This window comes from Rosa rugosa, chromosome 4 (assembly GCF_958449725.1).
Source record: "Rosa rugosa chromosome 4, drRosRugo1.1, whole genome shotgun sequence".
Lineage (NCBI taxonomy): Eukaryota > Viridiplantae > Streptophyta > Magnoliopsida > Rosales > Rosaceae > Rosa > Rosa rugosa.
Window position 1 is genome coordinate 56,031,143 of NC_084823.1, and position 26,318 is coordinate 56,057,460.

Here is a 26,318-nt window from a genome sequence, read left to right on the forward strand (position 1 = left end):
GTAATACGTTTTTAAAGGAAGTAAAAGCTGTCGGCACAAGTCATTTTCAGTTTGATCCCTTTGAAACAGTGGCTTTAAGAACACGGAACTGACAACATAAGGGTAGGCCTTGCTTGGTTTTCTTCCCAAATGAAGTTGAAGCACGGTATATATGTTCCCTTCTCAACTCTTTTACTTCACACAAGGTCCATTTACAAGCACCACAAATACTCAAATGGACCTCTTGTCGTGGCAAAGCAGACATAGCGTCATTTTATGACGCATACTGATCTTGGATTATGTAAAAAAATGATTTCCTTCAGCAAAATCCAAGTGCATTAGACTTGATATGGCTGCTTATACAATGTAAAAAATATGACTGCTTTTTCTGATGCTTTCCTCAGTACGATGTTTCAGGAACCCCAAAACCTAATAATTGAAAAACGAATTTGGTACTGAATTGGCCATTCATCTTCTATATTTCACTGTGATAAAGAAGAAGCTAAAGTTGTTTGTACCAATTGTAGGCAAAAAGCGAAAACCAGATGAACAGTTCTATATGTTCTCTATTCCTAACCTCCTTATCATTTTTGCTCAATGGTGTTTCATCATTTCCACTCTGCACTGATTCATGTTGGTCTCTATTTCTGTTTGTGTTCTTCATTTCAGCATATGTTGTGTTTACTCCATAATAAAGTGTTTTGTTACAAACGAAACAGGGCCACCTAAGAAGCAAGAAACTCCTCTGAAGTTTTGTTCTTACAATGGAAGCGTCTGCTGTAATTCTACTCAGGATTTGCTGGTGCAGAAACAATTTGAAGCACTAAATGTTGTCGATCCTGCATGTGCTTCTCTCCTGAAATCGACTATGTGTGCAGTAAGTTTATGTTTTTTTTTTAATGAGCTACATTTACTATAAAAAGTAATTTTTCTTTGTGCTAACTTTTTTCAAAGGTTGTGCTAACTTTTGATCTTCCATGATGCAGATATGTGACCAATTTTCAGCTCAACTGTTTGAAATTGACTCGCGGCCTAGAAAGGTTCCTGTTCTGTGCAACACCACAAGTTCAATGAAATCACACCAGTCGAAAGTTGGAGATTGCAGGGACTTCTGCACAAAGTTGTGGGATAAATGTGGCAACATATCCTTATTGAGTTCTCCATTTGCTCCATCCTCTCAAGGCAGAATGACTGATCATTGGCACTCGAAACAAGACTTCTGTGAAGCATTTGGTGGATCAGAAGATGCCGTGTGTTTCAATGGTGTATCGGTTTCATTTAGTCAAGTTGATGCTGCACCTCCTCCAGCTGGCCTGTGCCTTGAGAAAATTGGAAATGTGGCTTATATCAATCTAGTTCCACATCCAGATGGTTCCAACCGCGCATTTGTGTCTAACCAAAACAAGGCCAGATATGGTTGGCAACTGTTCCTGATGAAGGATCAAGTGGGATTTTGGGAATCAATGAAGCTGAACCTTTTTTGGACATTACTGATCAAGTGCTCTTTGACACCGAGTTTGGTCTAATGAGTATGGCATTTCATCCAAACTTTGTGAACAATGGCTGCTTCTTTCTGTCATTCAACTGTGATAAGATGAAACATCCAGGTTGTTCAGGCAGATGTTCATGCAATACAGATGTGAATTGTGACCCTTCAAAGCTTTCTGCTGATAGTGGGGTGCAGCCCTGTCAATACCACAGTGTTGTTGCTGAATTTACAGTTAATGATACAGCACCGGAGCCTTCCTTGGTATAAATATTGCACACTTTTTCTTTGTTATGTTTCAAAAAATTATCAACCAAATGATAATGGAATTTGATCAGTATCTTTTTTATTCTCTTAGGCAAAAAGCTCAAATCCATCAGAAGTGAGAAGGATATTCACAATGGGGCTTCCTTATAGGGGAGATCACGCCAGTCAGATTCTTTTTGGACCTGCAGATGGTTATCTATACCTCATGATGGGAGATGGTTCACATCGGGATGACCCTTACAATTTTGCACAGAACAAGAAGTCCTTGCTTGGGAAAATTATGAGGCTAGACATAGATAACATACCAAGTAAGTCCTGAGAATTACAAGTACAAATGGTTGTATCATTTATATTTCTGCTCAGATATTAACTCTGTTTTGCAACAACTACTAGGTGCAGTGGAAATAAGTGAAAAGGGACAATGGGGAAGTTACACTATACCAAGTGACAATCCCTACATTGATATCAAGGAGCTGGAGCCTGAGATATGGGCCTTGGGGTTTCAAAATCCTTGGCGCTGTAGTTTTGATTCAGAAAGGCCCTCCTACTTCTTCTGTGGAGACTGTGGACAGGTTGTTTTCATACTACATTATTTCTAAATATAGTATTATAGTGTATGACATTCCAAATTCCTTATGAAGTTCATGGCATTTTGCAGGATCAATATGAAGAGGTTGATTTAGTCACAAAGGGTGGCAATTACGGATGGAGAGTTTATGAGGGTCCTATGCCTTTTTATCCAACAAAGTCTCCAGGAGGAAATACCTCTACAAGTTCCATAAGCCCCATATCCCCAGTAATGGGTTATAGTCACTCTCATATAGATAAGAATATAGGAACTGCTGAATCTGCCTCTATTACAGGCGGTTATTTCTACCGATCTATGACTGATCCATGCATGTATAAGAGGTAATTGGTTTATCCTGAACATGAAATCCCACATCAAATTTCTTAAGTTTATCTATGTTGTAAATGTAACATCCTTATTGACAACATTTCAGGTATCTCTACATGGATTTGTATGCTGATGCTTTATGGGCAGGCACTGAAAACCCCGAAAACAGTGGGAACTTCTCGACTACCAAGATTTCATTCAGATGTGCTCATGACTCTCCAATGCAATGTAACATTGTGGCAGGAAGTTCTACTCCTTCCCTGGGGTATGTATTCTCATTTCGCGAAGATAACAAGAACGATGTTTATGTATTAACAAGCACTGGTGTCTATAGAGTCACAAGACCAAGCCGCTGCAATTTTACATGTGCTAAAGAACATGTAGTCGATTTGGGGACTCATCAACAGCGTTCTGATTCCTCCATGTCAAGAAATATGTTTGAGGGACGCAAAGATATTGCATTTCTTCTTTTCTTTCTTGTTTTGTACCCTGGATTTGATCTTGTGAATCATTACTTCTGCTAATAAATGATATGAAGCTGCTGTCTACTCAACTAGCTCAATGTTTCAAAGCCAAACAAGTTGCATTCACTATTCAGGACTCAAACACAAAACTTTAAGAGAATATGAAACTATGTATGAAAAGCATGGTACTTATTTACATACAAAAATAACTGAACGTCTGCTGCAGCCATCTTTCAGTAATGCTTATGACACATTTTGCATCAACTATAGCACCATTAGTTGATAACTTATTTACCTGTGATGAAAAATAATAGAAGTTGTTGTAGTATACATGAATCATATTGTAGTATATATGAGTCATAGTATAAATGTCTATATCATGTATAAATAGGCACTTGAGTGTATAGATAAGGTACTTGAGTGTATAATATAGGTATAGAGACTTGTGTGACAAGCTTTATGCCAAAGGGCAACAAACATGGCAATTATCATCATCACAGCTATCATGTTGAGCTGCAGCTGTAAATCAAGTTGATACCAAGCTTGATATTATCTTTGAGCTTTCACACTTGTAATGTATTCCTATAAATACCCTCTTGTATGAGATGAATAAACACACATGAATCTCCATTCTCTCTGAATTATTACTCTCTCTATATTTCTGTCAATTTATGCTTGTCCTTAAACACGTTATCAGCACGAAATTGCTCTAGAATTAGAATCGAAATTGTCAAAATAGAGGAAGTTCATAATCCGATTAAAGCCATTTTGCCAAACCTACAAAAAACCTCCAAACCCTAGCACATATCAAAACCCTTGATCCAAGAAGCCCAGAACCGGTTTCAGAAACGACAGAACCGGCCGGAAACAGCCTGAACCGGCCACCGAAAAAATTGAACCGCTGCCGAACCGCTGTCGAAGCCCTGCCGAGCCCTGCCGAGTCCTGCCGAGATCTGCCGAGAAGCTGCCGAGCGAGCCCTGCCGAGTCCTGCCGAGACCTGCCGAGCGAGCCCTGCCGAGTCCTGCCGAGACCTGCCGAGAAGCTGCCGAGCGCATCTGTCGAGTCCTGCCGAAAGCTGTCGACAGCACCTGCCGAAAGCTGCCGAGACCTGCCGAGCGCATCTGCCGAGCCCTGCTGCCTAGCATCTGCCGACAGATTCCGACAACTTTCCGGCGACTTTTCCGGCAACTTTCGGAACACTTTTCCGGCAACTTTCGGAACACTTTTCCGGCAACTTTCGGAACACTTTTCAGGCAACTTTCGGGACACTTTTCCGACAACTTTCCGGGCACTTTTCCGGCGACTTTCGGGACACTTTTCCTGCAAATTTTCGGTCATTTCGGACAACACTATTTCGAGGTATTGCTTATTAAAAGTTCTCGTTTTGAGTTTTTATTCATTTTTCTCCTGTTTCTTTTTATCGGGAACTTACAATCAAAAAGCGGAATTATAGAAATTCACGCTAAACGAACTAAGAGCGTTCGTGACCAATGAACTAAGAGTGTTCATAATATTCGGACTAAGAGCGTCCGCGAGCATCGATTTATGACCCTATTAAACATCATTGTTTAGGTCTAATCCAAATATTCTTGGAAATTGATTTCTTGGTAGCATAGCTCGGAAATCTGATTACTTTAGTTTTCGTGGAAGTTTAAACTCCGAAACTAATATATCTTATCTTCTTATCTTCAGGATGTCGAATGAACCTAGACTCGATTTTCAAATCCTTGACTCAACAGGTTTGGAATACCATAGTTGGAGAACCGACGTTGAGAACCATCTCACATCGAAAGGGATATTGCCCATCATACAGGCACCAATTGCGGGCCTTGTGTTCCAACGAACATCCATAAAGCATGCACAAGCAATTATCTTGATGCGACGCCATATGGACAAAGCACTCAGATTAGAGTATATGTCCATCAAAGATGCAAGGGACCTATGGGCAGCGCTAGAAGAGCGCTTTGGTAATATCCAAGATTCCCTCCTCCCTGACTTGAAGGTTCAGTGGAACAATATACGCTTCTCAGACTTCAAGTCTGTTTCTGAATACAATTCAGAAGCTCTTCGCCTAAAGGCCATGCTGAAGTTCTGTGGAAAACCTCTCACAGAAGAAGAGCTAATTGAGAAAACTCTCTCCACCTTCCCCGTCTCAGCAATTATACTATCAAAGCAGCATCGCACTGAATTTAATGCTGGATGATTTACAAAGTTAAATGAGCTCATCAATATTTTGTCGGTAGCTGAGAAGCACGACAACATCCTTGTAAAGAATTATAATTCAAGGCCCGTTGGAACCAAAAGCGTTCGTGAGGCAAATTATAATGCACCCAAGAGAGGGCGCAAGGAGCGGTACCCTACTAATAGGGGACATGTGTACCCTAATAACAGGGGACATGAAGGACGAACGGGTCCATATAACCGCCCCAACAAAGAAGGCAGCCGCAACTATAGTGCGGGCACACGTGGTGGTAACTACACACGTGGGAGAGGTGGATATAACAACACCATAGGCCGTAACACTGTGGGCCGTGGAGGTCGCACCATACGCCGTGGTAGTAGCAGTAACAACCCGCCTAGGGAATATCCACAACGTGCACCACCTGCACCTCAAATCAAGGGAGGCAACCACAATGACATGTGTCATCGGTGTGGTTCAATCGAGCATTGGTTTAAGCAATGCCAGGCAAGTACTCAACTAGCTGCACGCTACAAGGAGTACAAGGAAACAAGGGAGAAAGAAGCCAACCTTGCTGAAGAAGAAAATGGTGAAGATGTCAATCTCACCATAGAAGACTTCAAAGCTGTAAATGAAGAGCACGAGGATGCCGCAGACTTTGATTAGAATAGTCTTTTCTATTTTCCAATAAAACGGCAAATGTGCCTTAGTCAATAAATGACAATTGTATTAACTCTTTCTCATGTGGCGTACCTAATGAAGTATGATGTCTAGGAAAGTAATTGAGATCGGGGTATTTAAGCGAGCCTCGCTCCACCAACATCTCTCTACTTCCCTGGTCATATTTCATTGGAATTACCAAACGGATTGAGCAATTACAATTTGTATAAGTTTGATTTTATTTTGGAATAGACTTTGGAAACTTTGATGTAATCATTGGCTTTTTCCTTATTAATAAAGTATCGCATTATCATTCAATGTCATGGACATGTGTTAATATTCCGAACTTTATTTTTTCAGTATGTTTTCGGGAGAATTGGAATGCCTTCTTGATAGTGGCACCACACATACTATATTACGACATAGGCAATTATTCTTATGGATGACGCCTAGTCAAACTTCAGTAACTACGATGGCAGGACCATCACAATTGATTCATGGTCGAGGACCAGCTCAATTTTTGTTGCCAAATGGCACAAATATTAATATCACCGAAGCTCTATATGCTCCAAGGGCTAGAAGAACCCTATTGAGTTTTAAAGATATAAGAGCCAATGATTTTCATGTGGAAACACATAGTGAGAATGGACAAGAGTTCCTTTGCATCACCTCTAATAACTACGGAAATACACGAGTATTAGAGAAACTTATGTGTCGCTCTAGTGGATTGTACGCAACCACTATTAGAGTCATTGAATCCAACCATGTCATGAATGAAAATTTATGGGATTCTGACACATACAGGCTTTGGCACGACCGTTTGGGACATCCAGGTCGTGATATGATGATCCGTATATTAAAAACTTCACACGGACATCCATTCTTCAAAACGAAAAGAAGTACGAACCCAAGAGAGGTTCAAAGAATTACTTCTCAAGCATATCATTCGTTTTGCAAAGCTTGCTCTTTAGCAAAAGTAGGATTGAGACCATCCTATGCAAAGGACACTAAAGAAAATATACCATTCTTGCAAAGAATACAAGGTGATATTTGTGGACCTATCCATCCAACTTGCGGACCATTTAGATATTTTATGGTGTTGGTTGATGTATCGACACGTTGGTCACATGTCATGCTCTTATCCACAAGAAATGCTGCATTTGCTAAACTCCTAGCACAAATCATTAAGTTAAGGGCTCACCACCCTGATCACCCTATTAAGTCAATTCGTCTTGACAATGCTGGGGAGTTTACATCAAAGACTTTTGATGATTGTACATACATGTACATTTGCAAGCATAATTAGCTATAATGGGCCACGCTCGTTCGGCCGCCAAAGGTACTAATTCCAACCAAGGGAATGACATGCAAACACACCGCCAGGCGGGCTACAACCTCGGCGGCGGATCACCCCCAGATCACCGCCAACGCGCCGCCACGCGCCGCGCCAATGTAGCATCAGAAGCTCCCAGAGCTGGGGACTGAAGCACATCAGTCCCACATCGAAAACAAAGAGAAGATCAACCTCTTCCTCACCTATAAAAGGTTCTCTTCTCTCTCCTCATTAATTACGCATTCAATACTTACCTACTGTTACTTTGTCAACATAAATACATTGACTAACTTAGGCATCGGAGAGTTGAAGACCGCCCAACGCGGTCTCCCTCTGACGCCCTTTGTATTTTACTTGACAGGTAGCGGAGACTTTGAGAACGTCACAAGTATCGATCCGCCCGCCGGATCAGCGTTAACAAAGGTTCAGCTACCGCCGAACTTTTAGACATTAACATTGGCGCCGTCTGTGGGAATCCTTGAACAGAAGGTCATCCCACTACATCCACCATGACTAACGGTAGCGGAGGGAACGCTGAGGAGCGGGCGGACCAGTCCACCATCCCCCAACCCTCCGATCCAACGATAGGCGTTAACCGCGCACTATTTACAACACCGGCCAACCCCGGCGGCGAGGCAAACCCAAGCAGCAGCCGCCCGCCGGGCCAGGATCTCGTCGCTATGTACGAGATAGCACTGGCGGATCTTCATAGGGCAAACAGAGAGCGTGAGGAGGAGCGTAAGGAGAAGGCTGAGGCCCAGGGACAGGTGGCTACGCTCTTGGCACGTTTTGAAGAGCTAAAGAGGACCCTGGAGCCTACCGCCCGCCCAGCACTGAGCGAGCAGTCACGCAGCACCAGACGTAGTCGACCCGGCACTGGCACATTGGCACCAGGGCCAGTCATACAGATGCAGGTACCGCTGAACCCACCTGAGTTGTCGGGAATGGGACCACCGCCCATCCCCCAACTAATGATTGAGCAGGAAGCGGAATCAGTGCCGCATACCAACCGTTCGGAGGCTAGGGCAAGGACTGAGGGCCATCCGCCTGCGCCAAGGCGCAGGCAGGTCCAGCGGAATACCCGGGCTGACACCGCCAGCGATGCAACCGCCCAGATATTGGAAAGGATGCACCAACTGGAGCAAAGGCTGATCCGGGCGGAGTCGGGCGCCCCAGCGCCAACCCAGAATTCACTCTTCGCTTCCAGACCTGGGCCATTCACCGCTGAGATTCTGCAAGCTATCAGACCAGCGTCTGCAAAAACCCCAAAGATGGCGCATTACGGCGGATTGTCCGATCCCTTTGTCCACATGGACACCTTCAAGAAAGTCACCAACAACAAAGGATTCGATGACGCCACCTTGTGTCACTTGTTCAGTGAGACGTTGGACGGTGAGGCAATGAACTGGTTCTTTGAGTGTCCGCCGGGGTCTGTCAACTCATTCCATGCACTATCACATGCCTTCCTCTCCCGGTTCATCCTATTGTCCGCTGGACACCACAACACAAGTCAACTGTTCAGCGTCAAGCAGGGGGAGGACGAATCACTGAAGGCCTTTGTCACAAGGTGGCGGGCGGCAGCATCTCAGTGCCGTGACCTAGACAAAACGATGGCGTCAGCGGCCTTCAGGAAGGGGCTGCTCAAGGGACCGTTCCTCTATCACCTCAACTACAATCATCCCAATGCGACGTATGACCACGTCATGAGTGAGGCGGTCATTCACGCCCAGGCGGAATTCATCACATACGGAGAAACCCCACCGCCACCACTAACACCAAAATCAACACAGCCATCTGCCAGTCATCAGGAAACCGCTAGCAAGACCCCCTCAGCACCATCAACTGACAAGAAAAGGGAGTGGCAACAGGGCCACCACCAGAGCAAGCGGCAGAAGGACCAGCATTACCATAAGGGCAACCGCCCAACCCATGGGGATAACCGCAACAAGCAGGCGGAGTCCTCGCAGCGGCATGCAGTTTTCACGGTCCTGACTGCCTCATATGAAGACATCTACAATCAGTGCAAGGATCAGATCCCACCACCACCCCCTCCAAAATACCCAAAAACAGGCAAACCCAGGAACACCGGCAAGTGGTGCAAATACCACGAGGACAGCGGCCACAATACCAATAGCTGCAATGCTCTCAAAACGGCCATCGAGACCTTGTACCGTGACGGCAAGTTGGAGCAGTTCAAGGTGCGTCAACCACCACCGGTAATTGCCAACGTTGAGACCTTGGGCCGCATCAACACCATCGATGGCGGTGCTCCAATCACCAGCATGTCTCACAGGGCAAGGAAGCGCTATGCACGCGCTAATCACCCAAAGGAAGTTTGCAACATCCGCTACGAAAGATCCGCCAAGCTCCCAAAATCAGGTTGGGAACCTATTACCTTTTCGGAGGAGGAAGAGCGCGGAGTGCACTTACCCCATGACGACCCATTCTTGGTCGATGCCATTCTGGGCAAATTCTCGCTGGGGAGAATTTTGGTAGATAGCGGGTCCGCTGTCAACGTCATCTTCAATGGTTGCTACGACCATCTCAAGCGGAACAAAAAACTACTCCAGGATCACGAGCCACTGCTCAGCTTCTCCGGTGACGTCACACAACCGCTGGGGTCAGATTACATGCGGCTGGTTATTGGCACTAGCCCCTGCATGGCGGAGGTACATACAGAATTCATTATTGTCGACTGCTTCAGTTCGTACAACGCCATCATTGGTCGACCAGCGCTTAACAAGCTCAAGTGCATCATTGCCGGGTACATGCTTCTCATGAAGTTCCCCACACCTAACGGCACGGGCTGTGTCAGGGGAAGCCAACAACTGGCATGAGAATGTTACTCAACGACTATAGCGCGGTCGACGCGCCGCCATGAAATTCTGACAGTGGGTAGTGAGGCACCGCCACCAAACATCTTTGAGGATCCTAGGGATGAGGAGGAGAAGTATGTACGGAAGGAGCCGGTCGACCCTGACACGTCGCTAAAGGTCGTCTGCCTCTCGGACGAACACCCTGAGCGGACAGTCCGCATAGGCGCCCATCTAAACCCAGAGGTGGAGGCAGAACTCACTCAGTTCCTACGCGATAATGCCGCCGTCTTTGCATGGTCATACGCGGACATGCCAGGTATCTCTCCTGAAATCATCACTCATAAACTGACCATCAAACCCTCCTTTTATCCCATCAAGCAGAAGCGAAGGGCCTTTGATGAGGAAAAATACCGGGCAATCAGAGAGGAGGTTGCCAAACTCCAGGACATTGGGTTCATCCGCCAAGTCATCTATCCCCAGTGGATCTCAAACCTGGTAATGGTCAAAAAGGCCAGCGGCAAGTGGCGGATGTGTGTCGACTTCAAAAATCTCAACAAGGCATGCCCAAAGGATAGTTTCCCGCTACCTCGTATCGATCAGCTAGTCGATGCAACTGCCGGACATGAGCTCCTCAGCATGATGGACGCTTTCTCCGGATACAATCAGATCAAGATGCACCCCAGCGACCAGGAATGCACCACCTTCACCACCGACAAAGGCCTCTACTGCTACAATGTCATGCCTTTCGGTCTGAAGAACGCCGGTGCAACTTACCAGCGGTTGATGAACGCCATGTTCGCTGAGCATCTGGGAAAAATCATCGAGGTCTACGTGGACGACATGCTAGTCAAGAGCGTAAGGGCCAGCGGACATGTGGCAAACCTCAAGGTCATAGTAACCATTCTCTTAGCCTACGACATGCGCCTCAACCCAGAGAAGTGTTTCTTTGCGGTCACCGCAAGCAAATTCCTGGGCTACATCGTCAGCGAGCGAGGCATCGAGGCTAACCCAGACAAGGTCCAGGCCATCCTTGACCTGGCAGATCCTGAATATAAGGTACACGTCCAGTGCCTCTAGGGCAAGTTAACCGCCTTTTCTCGGTTCATCTCTCGACTCACTGATAAGTGCGTCCCATTCTTCAAACTCCTCAAAACAACGCACAAGAAGGTCATCAACTGGAACCTAGAGTGCCAGGCGGCGTTCCAGGGCTTAAAGGAATACCTGGCGGCAGTCCCTCTCCTTTCTGTTCCTGTGCAAGGAGAAACACTATTCATCTACCTGGCGGTGTCGGCATCGGCGGTAAGTTGCGCCATTGTCCGGCGGGAAGGCCAAGATGAGCTTCCAGTGTTTTACGCAGGCAGAGGCATGAACGGAGCAGAAACAAGATATCCTCCCTTGGAGCAACTGGCCCTCGCACTTATCGTTGCTGCCAGACGCCTCCGGCAATACTTCCAGGCTCACACGATCCATGTGTTAACCAATCAGCCGCTGCGGCAAGTGATGCAGAACCCTGAGCACTCGGGGCGCCTCAGCAAGTGGGCCATTGAGCTCAGCGAGTTCGACATAGATTACAGGCCAAGAACCGCCATGAAAGACCAGGCAGTGGCGGACTTCATCGCTGAGCTAACCGAGCGACAGCCGGAGCCCGGTGTTGAGACAAGGCCCGGAACAGAAATGGTGACCGTTGAGGAGGTAGCCCCCCCACAGTCAGATTGGAACTTGCATGTGGACGGCTCCGCCAGCGCCAAGGCCAGCGGCGCCGGAATCATCTTAACAGGACCCGGGGGACTGAACGCGGAATATGCGTTAAAATTCAACTTCAAAGCTTCAAACAACATGGCGGAGTACGAGGCACTCATCGCCGGTCTACTCCTCGCCATTGACTCGGGGGCTGACAGCGTCAACATATTCAGCGACTCCCAACTAGTCGTTAACCAGGTCAACGACAGCTTCCAAGCCAAGGACCAGCAGTTAGCGGCATATTTGGGATACGTCAAAACGTTGCTAAAAAAGTTCAAATTTCACAACATCACACAAATCCCCAGGGAAAAGAACGCCAAGGCTGATTCACTGGCGAGACTGGCAACCGCCCAGCCACATCAGAGTCCAGCGGACACAAGGGTAGAATACCTTGACAAGCCAAGCATCACAAAGACCCTGGCGGAGATCTTCAACATTGAAGTCAACTCCAGCTGGATGGACGAGATCATTGCATATAAGCGCAGCGGCACATTGCCAGAGGATAAGATCCAGGCAAGACAGCTCAAGCGGAGAGCAACCCGCTACAACATTCAGAATGGGAAGCTGTACCGTCAGGGGTTCACCTACCCCAACCTCCGCTGCCTAACCCCAGAGGAGGGAAAGATCGTCTTGGCGGAAATCCACGGCGGAGAATGTGGAAACCACTCAGGTGCCAGATCATTGGCCAACCGCACATTGCGACAGGGCTACTTCTGGCCCACACTGGGTGATGACGCCCGGAAAATTTCGAGGTCTTGCCACAAATGCCAACAGTTCGCGGATCTCCCACATGCACCGGCGGAACCTCTGTCAGTCATCATCGGCCCTTGGGTTCACTCCACGTGGGGCCTCGATTTGATGGGAAAATTCCAAACCGCCAAGGGCCAATTCAAGTACATCATTGTAGCCATCGACTACAACAGCAAATGGATAGAGGCGGAGCCACTAACGGCAATCACTACCGCCAAGGTCATTCGCTTCCTCTGGAAGAACATCTACTGCCGCTATGGTGTCCCACACACAATCATTACAGACAACGGTACACAGTTCAACAACAAGGAACTCATATCGTTCACCGCCAACTTGGGCACCAAGTTAAGTTTTGCATCTGTCGCCCATCCCCAAACCAACGGCCAGGTCGAAGCAGCAAACAAGATAATCAAGACGCTGCTAAAAAAGAAGCTCGACAGCGCCAAGGGTTTATGGGCGGAGAAGCTTCCAGAAGTCCTATGGGCCATCCGGACGACTCCAACTACCGCCACCGGCGAAACTTCTTTCTGCATGATGTTCGGCACAGAGGCGGTCCTACCTATTGAAGTAACTCAGCCTACCGCTAGGGTCGAGGGCTACTGCCCAGACACCAACGGCGACGGCATCAACCTGGACAGGGACCTCCTAGAAGAAAAAAGACTCAAGGCCCATTTGCGCAACTTGCAAAACAAAAGGCTGGTATCGCGTTTCTATAACGCCAGAGTCAAAGCCCGGAACCTCCAACTGGGGGACTGGGTAATGAAAGAAGTCATTCCACCACCAACAAAGCTCCGCCCAACTTGGGAAGGCCCATACAACATTGTGGAAGTCGTGAGCCCAGGCACCTTCTACTTAATGGACAAGGATGGCGTCAAATCGGCCCACCCTTGGAATACTGAACACCTTCGGTATTATTACAAATAGTCAGACCGCTACCCAGGAGCATCTTGACTTAGCTAAATTTTTGCTTAATATTTAGCTAAGGGAAGCTACCCGACGGGTACTACCCCACTTTTGTACGCTGATCAATCAGCTATCAATGAAACGAGGAATTATTCAAACCATTGTTACCAAGTCTAGCACTGAGGGCAACTGGCAACGCCAGCGATCGTCAGCGGACCTCGTCCGCTACGAGGTGCACTTGGACCAATTTTAATTCCTTTAATGTGTCATTGATTGACAAAAGCAAAATGTAACTCAAAATACTAACGGTACAAACACATGGAGCAAACACAAACTCAAAATTTCATATTATTCAGCAAAACATTACAAAATGGCATGCCTCAACGGCTACAAAAGAAACAAAGTTGAAAAATCGGGAGCGATCCAAACTGGCCTCAGGGGTGGCCTTCGACATCTTCTGCTTCGACAGGCGGCGGCACGACCGCTCGACTCGTCTGATCGGACCCTCGCGCTGTCGGACTTGGAGTCTCGATGGTGCCATCCGCACGGGTGTGCGCCGCCAGGAAACCAGCGCGCGACACCTCCGATGGGGTGGGGTTGGGAGTCTGCTGGGACCCTTCCGCCGGATGTGCACCACTTTCCCCGCTACCTGACCTGGCACCTCCCGCTGGAGCGGCCACGCCGTCTCTCTCCGTGGGGGTACTCTTGACTGGCGGCGCATCGGGCTGCGACGCTTTGGCGAAGTCGATGGCACCCTTCCGCTTCAGCATATCTATGTTTGCCAGGGCCCGGGCCTTCGCCGACTCGGTCATCGCCTTCTTAAACTCCGCAGACCGCTTGAATGCCTCGACAGCGGCTGCCGCAGCGGTATTCCCTTCAGCTCTCAGACGAGCAACCTCACCTTCTAACCGCTTCAACTCCGTCACCCTGGCGGCGGACTCCCGCTGTACGATAATAAGTTTTTTGTCCTTGGCGGCAATCCGCTCCTCCAGCAACGCAACGTCCCGCTCCAGCTTGGAGACGCGGTCATTCCTCTCCAAGTCACGCTCGATGGCCACGCGAAGCTTACCGCGGGCATCGGCAAGGTCACACTCTGCCTTAGCCAGGCGCCGCTCTGCCTCTGCCAGCTTCTCCTTCTCCTCCGCCAACTCCCTCTGGAGACCTTGAATTTCCTCCCGCAGCTCCCCCTCGACCATGGGCTGCTTCGACGCCGCCACAAACATGTCGTGCAGTCCCGCAGATATTTGCCCAAACGCCAGGTTGAAGGGCGATTGGTCAATTGCTGTCGGGCGTGAGATACCCGCTAGGCCGCCGAACCCTAGCCGTTCGCATAGGTGGAAGAGAAATTCCCGCTCCCCATCTGTCATGAACGGTGCGTACTCGGCAAACGAGTCTAGCTCGCTGGCGACGGGCTCTTCTCCCTCCCCCACAACAGTCTTCGACGGAGCTCCTCGGGCCCTCTTCTGTCGGCGCGAGCCGATCACCTCCACGTCCTCCCCCTCTTCCTCGTCAGGGGAGTCAGCCTGCCGACGTTTTCTCTCCGGCGCCCTCTGGTTCCCGGCGGCAGTCTTCGTCACCCTCACCGGCGGTTCCTCCCTTGCTGCAATGACAGTATCCGCCGGCGGCACCACCTTTTCCTTTTGGGGGCCACGCCTGTTGGCGGGCATCCGATCTTTCTGCTGCCCAGCCGCAGCGCCTCCCTTATTCCCGCCAGCCACTGGGACCCCCGCCAGCACTACCGGCAGGCCATCCTCACCAAATGGGAGTGGTGCGGCATTGGCAGCACTACCGGAACCTCCGACTGGCTCAGCGCCAGTGTCTCGGGGTTCACCAGCGTCTGTTGGGCCGCCAGCCCCTCGGCGTACATGGTCTCCAGATAATTGTCCACCTCGGCGCGGTCCATTGCTTTTTCGAAGGCGTCGCGGCTCGACTTATTTCCTGGCGGAGTTTCTGGGAAAATATACATAAGCCAATCAGTCTCGGCTACTTATTACAAAGGAAACATCGGTCTGACGGAAATTTCTTACCAACGGAGCGAGTAAGTTTCTGGTCGACTAGCAACTCTCAGCCAGTCAGAAGTCTAAAGTCCAGCAGGTTACGGTTCCGCCAGCAGCCTCTGATACGAGCAATGCGACACTCCTCCTCCCGCGTTAGGTTGTACCGCAGTCCCGCTGCACAAACACAAGTGGATTAGTAAGAATACAAAGCCTTCAAGATAAAAACCCCGCCGGCTACCGCCAGCGGAAAATGGTCACCAACCTCGGATAGGTTGGAATTCCGACTTAGTCCTAAACGTCGGCCCTTCTTCGTTCGCTCCAGCCTGGTACTCCCATCCCTCCGTGGCGACACAGAAGGTCCCCCGCCAATAGGACATTGAATCCCTTAGGTTTTCTATCAGCTTCGGTGCTCCCTGACGGCGGCTCAGGTTCACTTGCCCTCTGCAACCCTGGCGCTTCACGTACACCAGCTCGTAGAAGTGAAGCACTTCCGCCACGGTAGGCCCCTCGCACCCGGACAACCGCCACAAGGAGTTCATCGCCAGCAGCAGACGCCACATGTTGGGACAAACCTGACCGAACGCAAGGCCGAATTCGCACACCAGGATTTGCAGATTCGGCACCAGCGGTAATGTCACTCCTTGGCGGAGTATCGCTTCGTGAACGGCCGCAAATCCCACCGGGAGAATTGACGCCTTATCATCCGCAGTCGGCGGGCGCAGCTTCACAGAGCCCGGCAGCCGGAACGTCCGCTTCATCTTGCTAACAGCTGCGAGAGTCATCCGCCCTCCCGCCTCGTCGACGGGGGTGCCATCCCGGAGTAACCACGCGGACTCAGCGTCCTCTCCCGCTGTTTCCTCATCCCCAGCGGATCCGCTGGCGGCACTGTTGCTCGCCAAGCGCTCGTCGCGCCTAGCTTTGGCCGCCGCCACCTCACCCGCCTTAGAGCTCTCCGGACGTGACGTACGACCCATGGCTATTGCCCAAGGTATGGTCTGTAGCGGCTCAACCTCTAGCGGTTCCGGCAGTGAGGTTCCTGCATGGGCAGACGGACGCAACGAGTCAATAAATACCCTATCCGCCGCGCTGAACGACACGTCAGACCCGGAATCCTCACTGCTCGATATCTCTATGACGTTAGCCATCCCAAACCCTAAAACCCACCAGTTAGCACAAGCACAGATCTAGCCTATTCTTACATCAGTTATCGACAAGAACATCAGTCACAGTTTACCCAGAAATCACAAAAACAGGAACAAATAACCAACAAACACTGAACCCAGATTCGACCATCTAGCAAACCCAGAAATCCCAACTGTCAAAAACACCAAAACCCATCCCCCAAAGCCCACTTTACACACTCAGAACACCCCAAATTCACAAAACCCAGAAAACTGACAACAACAAGTACATAGAAATTCAGTGGAACAAGGATAGGATTCAGAGAACCAACCTTACTGATGAAACCTTTGCTGTGATTGCAAGCGCTTGTCCTCACCAATAGAAACCTCGTTCCCAAGACCCGGTGACTCCACAGCTTTCGCCCCGCAGGACTCTATTCGCAAATCGCAGAGAGCTTGAGGACGACGACTCGGGTTTGAAGTTTTCACAAAATGTCAAATCTCGCTAAGGTTCCCCCCCTTTTATGTCAACATCAACGCGTTCTAGGCCGTCCGCTAAAATACGACATCACACACCAGCCGTACACGTGTCACCACTTTTCACTTACTCTCCGGATTAACCGAGGCGTCGCCTCGGTTACGAAATCCATCATTACTATCATTAATGGCGAGAAGACGGCTACGCTTAGGGGACAGGCCTGCGCACGCTAACCCTCTACGGGTTCAACACGTGTTTACCACCACCAGACGAAGCGTCTGGTGGAGGTAACCACTTGCGATGGATTCCCCAACCGTCCGAAGTCTCCGCTGAGCGAAACCCCGCCAGCGGAACTTCTCCCTTGTCATTTTCCAAGTGACGAAGTCTCCGCTGAGCGACACCCCGCCAGCGGAACTTCTCCCTTGTCATTTTCCAAGTGACAAAGTCTCCGCTGAGCGACACCCCGCCAGCGGAACTTCTCCCTTGTCATTTTCCAAGTGACGAAGTCTCCGCTGAGCGACACCCCGCCATCGGAACTTCTCCCTTGTCATTTTCCAAGTGACGAAGTCTCCGCTGAGCGAAACCCCGCCAGCGGAACTTCTCCCTTGTCATTTTCCAAGTGACAAAGTCTCCGCTGAACGACACCCCGCCAGCGGAACTTCTCCCTTGTCATTTTCCAAGTGACGAAGTCTCCGCTGAGCGACACCCCGCCAGCGGAACTTCTCCCTTGTCATTTTCCAAGTGACGAAGTCTCCGCTGAGCGAAACTCCGCCAGCGGAACTTCTCCCTTGTCATTTTCCAAGTGACGAAGTCTCCGCTGAGCGACACCCCGCCAGCGGAACTTCTCCCTTGTCATTTTCCAAGTGACAAAGTCTCCGCTGAGCGAAACCCCGCCAGCGGAACTTCTCCCTTGACATCTTGCAAGTGGGGCATCTTCCGCTACACACCTCTAGCGGAGCCCCTTATCATCTTGCAGACCGCGTACTTTGTTCAGCGCAGTATCGCTCAATAAAATACCGCCAGGCACGTCTACTGGACGCTGCTTCCTGCTCCAATCAGCGGGGGGACTTCCGCCAGCGGCGGATCCCGAGGCCACGCCTCACTCTGACAACGACCGCCACGCGGCGTTACCGTCAGACGGTCCCTACGGGACACGGGGACTTGTGTCAACAGTCTACGACGGCCCTGATTAGGCACGTTGACCCCCGTCACTTGGGTGCTAAAGATTGGGCTCGCTACCCAACACCCTCTGCTCCGCGCAGCTCCCCCTCAACAAACAATTTACGGACCATCCGGAGGTCTATCTTAGCCGGGGAGTGGGGGACTCCCTGGGGGGCCTAGCAGAGGCCCACCCGAAAGGGTATAAAGCGTTTGCTCAGTAAAATCCATGGTTGACAACGCACTGACGCTAATTATGCTCTTGCAAGCCTAGCGGAAGAAAACGCTTCGAACCGCCGAACAACTCCCCAACCAAGATTGCCCTCCTTGACTGGGGAATTGGGGGACTTGTACATACATGTACATTTGCAAGCATAATTAGCTATAATGGGCCACGCTCGTTCGACCGCCAAAGGTACTAATTCCAACCAAAGGAATGACATGCAAACACACCGCCAGGCGGGCTACAACCTCGGCGGCGGATCACCCCCAGATCACCCCCAACGCGCCGCCACGCGCCGCGCCAAGGTAGCATCAGAAGCTCCCAGAGCTGGGGACTGAAGCATATCAGTCCCACATCGAAAACAAAGAGAAGATCAACCTCTTCCTCACCTATAAAAGGTTCTCTCCTCTCTCCTCATTAATTACGCATTCAATACTTACCTACTGTTACTTTGTCAACATAAATACATTGACTAACTTAGGCATCGGAGAGTTGAAGACCGCCCAACGCGGTCTCCCTCTGACGCCCTTTGCATTTTACTTGACAGGTAGCGGAGACTTTGAGAACGTCACAAGTATCGATCCGCCCGCCGGATCAGCGTTAACAAAGGTTCAGCTACCGCCGAACTTTTAGACATTAACAATGATTATTGCATGTCCATTGGGATCGAGATTGAACACCCTGTCCCTCATGTACATACCCAAAATGGTCTCGCAGAAGCTGCCATTAAAAGACTTCAAATGGTTGCTAGGGCATTGGTTATGCGCACCAATCTCCCTATTTCTGCTTGGGGCTATGCAATATTGCACGCAGCTGTGCTTATTCGTCTAAGGCCCACTGCCACACAACCCTTTTCTGCGTCCCAGATGGTAACTAGGTATGAACCAAATGTCTCACACTTACGCATATTTGGGTGTGCAGTCTATGTGCCAATTGCGCCGCCACAGCGCACTAAAATGGGTCCTCAAAGACGATTAGGCCTTTATGTTGGCTATGACTCTCCAACCATTATCCGCTACATAGAACCCTTGACAGGTGATCTATTTACCGCTAGATTTGCGGATTGTCACTTTGATGAGACAGTCTTCCCGTCATTAGGGGGAGACATGAACACTAATGTTCAACAAAAAGGACAGGAATTGTCGTGGTTTGTCCCCACTTTGTCTCATCTTGATCCCCGAACCGCACAGTCTGAAATAGAAGTGCGGAGAATTCTCGATCTTCAGAACGTAGCAGAATCGATGCCTGATGCGTTTTCTGATATCGCTAAAGTGACGAGATCACACATACCTACTGCAAATGTACCTGCAAGGATTGATGTCCCTAAAAGACATAATGTCATCTCAAGAGTACATGAGAATGGCGCCAACATCCCCTCTATGGGTGACACATTGGCTAGGCCCACGGCTCCTGCCAGGAAGCGCGGGAGGCCCATAGGTTCGATGGATTCTCGCCCAAGGAAGAAAGCGAGTTTGGCACAAAATAATCCATTAATCATCGATACAAATAATCCATCTCATGAGAATATTCCGGACTATGGTTATGTCCAAGAGACATCATTGGAGGACGCTCCAATGACAGAACCAAATCCAGAGAATAGAGAGATCTCCATGAATTACACTAGTATACATGTGATGATGGATAGAAATTCTATGACTATTGATGATGCATTTGCATATCATATTGCAAAAGGAATTATAGAATACGATGATATCGAACCTCGCTCCGTTGAAGAATGTCAACGAAGAGCAGATTGGTCTAAATGGAAAGATGCGATCCAGAATGAATTGGATTCACTAACAAAGAGACAGGTATTTGGGTCTATAACGATGACACCACCAAATATAAAACCTGTTGGCCATAAATGGGTCTTTGTTAGAAAGCGTAATGAGAAAAATGAGGTTGTTAGATACAAAGCCCGCCTTGTGGCGCAAGGTTTCTCACAACGCCCTGGAATCGACTACGAGGAGACATATTCTCCCGTAATGGACGTTATAACGTTCCGCTACCTTGTCAGTTTGGTAGTTTCCGAAAAACTTGACATGCAGCTTATGGATGTGGTTACAGCATATCTCTATGGGGATTTAGATTCAGAGATATATATGAAGGTTCCAGATGGACTTCAATTACCCAAATCAAGTGGCTCTAAACCACGGAGCGCGTTTTCAATAAAATTAAGACGCTCACTATATGGATTGAAACAATCCGGACGGATGTGGTATAACCGTCTAAGTGACTACTTGATTGGGAAGGGATATGTTAACAATGAAATATGCCCTTGCGTGTTCATTAAAAGGACAAGTTCCGGATTTGCAATTGTAGCAGTTTATGTCGATGACATGAACCTAATTGGAACTCTAGATGAGTTAAAGGAAACTGCTAAATATTTGAAATCCGAGTTTGAGATGAAAGATCTTGGGAAAACACGGTTTTGCCTCGGAATAGAACTCGAGCACCGTAGTGATGGGATTATGATCCATCAGTCAGCATATACTCAAAAATTACTAAGGCGCTTTAATGAAGATAAAGCAAAGCCTGTAAGTACTCCCATGATCGGCCGTAGTCTTGAGCCCACAAAAGATCCGTTTCGTCCAAGGGATGAGGACGAAGATTTATTAGAGGCTGAAATACCCTATCTAAGTGCGATAGGCGCATTATTGTATTTAGCTCAATGCACAAGACCGGATATCTCATTCGCAGTGAACTTGTTAGCTTGACATAGTTCTGCGCCAACACGCCGTCATTGGATTGGCATAAAGACAATCTTTCGATACTTAAAAGGTACGATTGATATGGGCTTGTTTTATCCCTACAGAGAGAAAAGAAAAGACGGAAGCATGGGATCAGACCCCAAGAGGCAAAAAGCCATCTTCCGTAATGTAGACGCCGGTGACACTATCCATGGTGACCGACGTTCTCCTCCTCCCATCCATCAAAATGATAATGATGTTTTGATGGGATTTGCTGATGCAGGGTATCTCTCTGACCCTCATAAAGGTCGCTCCCAAACAGGTTATGTCTTTACCATGGGAAGCACGGCGATATCTTGGAGATCTACAAAACAGACCCTTGTTGCTACTTCCTCAAATCATGCAGAGATTATTGCTCTACATGAAGCTGTGCGTGAATGCATATGGCTAAGGTCTATAAATAGACACATTCGAGGAACTTGTGGTTTGAAGTTTACCACAAATGAGCCCACATGCATTTATGAAGATAATGCAGCTTGTATTGAGCAAATGAAATTAGGTTTCATCAAGGGCGACAATACCAAGCATATATCACCGAAATTCTTTTACAATCAGCAACAGCAAACACTTCTAAAAATTGAAGTAAATCAAATCCGATCAGAGGATAATGTAGCGGACATATTTACTAAGTCGTTACCAAAAACCCCTTTCGAGAAACATGTGAAGAGCATCGGATTAAGAAGGTTATCCGAACTCCCATGATCTTCAAGGGAAGTCTAAATCAGGGGGAGTATCCAGAAACATACTCCACACTTAAACGCGCGTTGTGCTCTTTTTGTCCGTCGACCAAGGTTGTTTTTTCCCACAGGGTTTTATTACTTGGCAAGGTTTTTAACGAGGCAATTTCGAAGCGCACGGCCTAGACAATGCTATTAAACATGAAATATCCAAGGGGGAGTGTTGTAGTATACATGAATCATATTGTAGTATATATGAGTCATAGTATAAATGTCTATATCATGTATAAATAGGCACTTGAGTGTATAGATAAGGTACTTGAGTGTATAATATAGGTATAGAGACTTGTGTGACAAGCTTTATGCCAAAGGGCAACAAACATGGCAATTATCATCATCACAGCTATCATGTTGAGCTGCAGCTGTAAATCAAGTTGATACCAAGCTTGATATTATCTTTGAGCTTTCACACTTGTAATGTATTCCTATAAATACCCTCTTGTATGAGATGAATAAACACACATGAATCTCCATTCTCTCTGAATTATTACTCTCTCTATATTTCTGTCAATTTATGCTTGTCCTCAAACAGAAGTTTAAATGCGGTATGGAATGCAGTGTTCCCAATCCTAAAGTACATACTACTAGCTACCTCTTATGATCACTGACAATTCTTGCAGGAACAGTGGCTAATCTCCTATCGAATCATCTGAGTCGACTATTGAATTAGTAATCTTTATGTTCTCCACTTCCCTTGCCACTTCACTCATCATGGGGCGTTTCTCTGGGGATGGATCACAGCACTGCATTGCAATTTGTAGCAGTCTAAGCATTCCACTACTTGTAGTTCTGTGCTCACCAGATAGTTCCTCATCAAAAATCTCAGATGTCCATTCTTCTCTAACTGCTCGGTGAACCCAACTGCAGAGATCTACACCACTGACACCTGGTGGAGCAGTGCAGACCGAGAGTTTTCCGGTCAAGAGCTCTAAAAGAAGGAGGCCATAGCTCCACACATCAGACTCTTTAGAAACTCTTTTGGTCCTTTTATACTCGGGTGCTTTATACGAAACCATTCGTTGAGCTGCAATGGGAAGTGCTACTAGTGAAGCAAAACCATAATCCGAAACAAGAACCGTGTCATTCTCATTGAGAAGAATGTTTGAAGACTTTAAGTTTCCATGAGGAGGGATATTAGGGGATGTGGCATTGAGGTGAAGATACTCCACAGCTTGAGCTACACCTCGAGCAACTGATAGTCTTGAGGTCCATGTGAATGGAATTCGATTTGGGCCTCTTTCTCCTGCATCAATCATTAGGAAAATTGATATGGCATACATTGTTTATAAAGGTAACTTTTTCCAAGTAGATATATGGCATGTTATGTTGTTAGACTATGTAACAATAAAGATTAGTTTGTTCGACACTCTAACAACATAACATGTTAAGACTATTAGTAAGTTTGTTAGAAAAAATATGAATCAAAAGTTCGAAAGAAACTCACCAAACAATCGGTTGAACAAATTCCCATTTCGAACATATCTATATAGGAGCAATTTTTCATCCTTGGAGTGGTAGTAAGCAAGAAGAGGCAACAAGTTGGGGTGTTTCAAATTGGCAATCAGCTGCAACTGCTTGTTGAATTCCTCATTAACCAATGGTTTCAGATCCCTTATCCTCTTTACAACAACGGCTTCCTTCCCACTGATCTTAGCCTTATAACTATTTCCAAAAATCCCTCTACCTAATCCCTCAGCAGAAGCTTTTAAAAGATCTCCAAGTTCAAACTCTGCAGCTGCTCCATCCCCAACCCCAATGAATATGAGCTTCCCTTTCTCCTGTAGTCCTCCAACTGATCTTACCGCCTCTCCCTCAACCTTCTTTCCATCATCTTTGCTCTCCTCATTCATTTGTTTAGTACTAGTGGCTCTCACTTCCTTTATCAACTTCTTTAACTTCCTAGATTTCCGGTAATAAAGAGCCGAAAGAAGAATTGCAATTACTAGACAAACAATAAGCAAACCATAAAAAATTGCATTAAACGGGGAAAAAGAAGTATGATATTTCGTAATAGAACCAGAAGACCTATTATTGCTTTCACTATCCAAATGAGAAGGGGGGTTGACAGCGTCACAGGGAACATGAGAAGGTGATCCACACAAGCCATTGTTACCAGAATATGAATTGTAGCCAAATGTTTGAAGAGCTTGAGTTGTTGGGATTGGTCCATTAAACTTGTTATTTGAGAGATCGACCGCTTTCAGTGTGGATTGGTTCAATTCCGGGATGAAACCACTCAACCAATTATATTGAACAAAAAAGTACTCCAAGTTCCCAAGACTCAAAACTGAACTTGACATTGGCCCAAACAGCATATTCCGGGAGATATCAATGTGAGTCAGCTTCTGGTTGGAACTAAAATCCATCATGTTTCCCCATATAGTGTTGTTCTTCAAGCTCACCACTGACATCTCGGTAAAGTCTTTGAATGCATCGACTTTGACATTCCCTACTAGTCCCATACTTTCCAAGACAATGCCTGTGACGCGGCCATTGGGATCACATTGAATTCCATACCATTTTGATGTCTCACTCAAGAAGCAAGGAATGCCTGTCCAGTTATCACTTAGATAAGCATTGTTGAAAGTAGCCTTCAAGGCATCAAGAGCCTCCTTCTCCTTTTTGTTATAGCCAGTTTGGGCTATAGCAGATTCGTGTATCAGCAGAAGTATGGCAAGAAGAGGGTAGCATTTGATGAACAGAGAGGAAGCCATTAGTTTCATGAGTCAAAGTGCAAGGTTTAATACCATAGGGAAGTCGGAAATCTTCCAAGATAACCTAGCTGGAATAGAAAAAAGAGACATATTCTTATAGAATTGTTCTATTACAGCTAGCTGATTTCTATGTCTAAGATGACAACAACAAGCTGATTTCTATGTCTAAGATGACAACAACAAGGATACTGACCCTTAACTTTAACCTCTTGTTCCACATTGTTTCTGAGAATCTTATGGGAGGCCTGTTTGTACATTGTTGTCTTTAAGATTTTACAGCTACAATTGGCTACAATACATACATTGTTGGATGCTTCCAAGCCTGCAATTTGTTTGAAACATGGTTGATGACAAATTTATACCATTAAAGAGCTGAAACAGAAACAAAACTTTTGAGGTCATAGCTTAGCTAGGCAACTAAGGGGAAGCAAGACCGAGTTACACTTTTGAAGCAATGTAGGTTTTACTTTTAACTTTTGACATTAATAAGTTTCAAAACAATGTTGTCTTGCTTCATCAAGGGAATAGGGAAATGTTGCTTTGGAACTCAAATCATCATCAAAGAGTGTTAGTGGGAAAGGTGGTAAATCAGCAAGTCAACCTTGAGGTGATCAACTGTAATTAACTTCAGGCTTAACTTTGTGGGCAATGGACCGATAAATAAGGAGGTGAGATGAAAAAACATGGAAGGTGGTGTAGTACTGTAGTTTAGTTGTTTCCGCTTTCAAGATTTTGATGCATTTTGACAAATATCTTATTTCTTAACTCTTAAACAAATAAAAATAAAATAAAGAGTTAATTCATTTCAAGTCCAAAATTGATGTCCTATATTAGATATAGGGTTTTTGTCCATTTACCCCATTTTTAGAGATTTTTTTTCCCATTTACCCCATTAAGTTTTTTTAATTCCCTCTTACCTAAAACACTCTAAGGAGGTCTTCCCTAATATCCCATTAAGATTTTTTTTTTGTTTTTTAATTTTTTTTAATACCATTTTACCCTCACCTCTTTGAAACTTAGAGAGAGAGAGAAAAAATGGAAGAGAGAGAAACCATAGGAGACTTCGCCGGAGCCCCGTCACCAGCCGCCAGAGTCCGGTCACCGCCCGCGCGGAGTCCGGTCACCGGCCGCCGGAGTCCTGTCACCGGCCGCCGCCCACCGGAATTTGCTGAAAATCTCACCGGAAAGGTTTTTTTTGCCCCCAATAGACAACTATCAGCCATGTATTGCCTCCTAATAGAAGACTATCAGCCATGTATTGCCCCCCAATAGACGCCTATTGCCCCCCAATAGAACTTTCGGTTATCAGAATATGAACTAATCTCTCAAAATTTAGACAAATAAAACTTTAATTAAAGAAAAAAACGAAGAGTTTACATCATTTCAATAGACGTCTATTGGGGGGCAATAGTCGTCTATTGCCCCAATAGAACTTTTTATTTTTCCATTTTTCTTTCCCTTTGGCCTTCTGCCCCAATTTTACCACAAAAAAAAAAGGAAACAAAAGAAATTGATATGGGCACCCAATCGGATTTCAAGACCATGAACGTGAACGACGCCGCTGCCGATCGGAATTGGAGGCGTTGGGTTGCTGGGCCTTGTCGATCGAAATCAGACTCAGATCGGAATCGGGGCTGGACCGTCGGAATCGCGGCTGGGCCTTACAG

General features: G+C 47.1%; 1 protein-coding gene and 1 pseudogene across 2 annotated transcripts; one reads left to right on the forward strand and one right to left on the reverse strand.

Moving 5' to 3' along the window:
• The first annotated feature begins 9 nt into the window (after positions 1-9).
• On the forward strand, positions 10-3,158 carry LOC133743179 (HIPL1 protein-like; annotated as a pseudogene).
• A 126-nt stretch (positions 3,159-3,284) lies between these two features.
• Positions 3,285-24,694, reverse strand: LOC133743180 (probable inactive receptor kinase At2g26730). 2 transcript variants are annotated; one of them, XM_062171014.1, is made up of 3 exons: positions 23,382-24,694; positions 22,530-23,180; positions 3,285-3,386 (listed from the first exon to the last, which is right to left on the reverse strand). In XM_062171014.1, exons 1-2 carry the CDS (start codon positions 24,658-24,660, stop codon positions 22,567-22,569), a joined length of 1,893 nt encoding a protein of 630 aa, XP_062026998.1. In that variant the 5' UTR covers positions 24,661-24,694; the 3' UTR covers positions 3,285-3,386; positions 22,530-22,566. The 2 variants fall into 2 exon arrangements, with proteins under 2 accessions (XP_062026998.1, XP_062026997.1); XM_062171013.1 differs by lacking the exon at positions 3,285-3,386 and having other exon boundaries at positions 22,101-23,180.
• Positions 24,695-26,318: the final 1,624 nt, after the last annotated feature.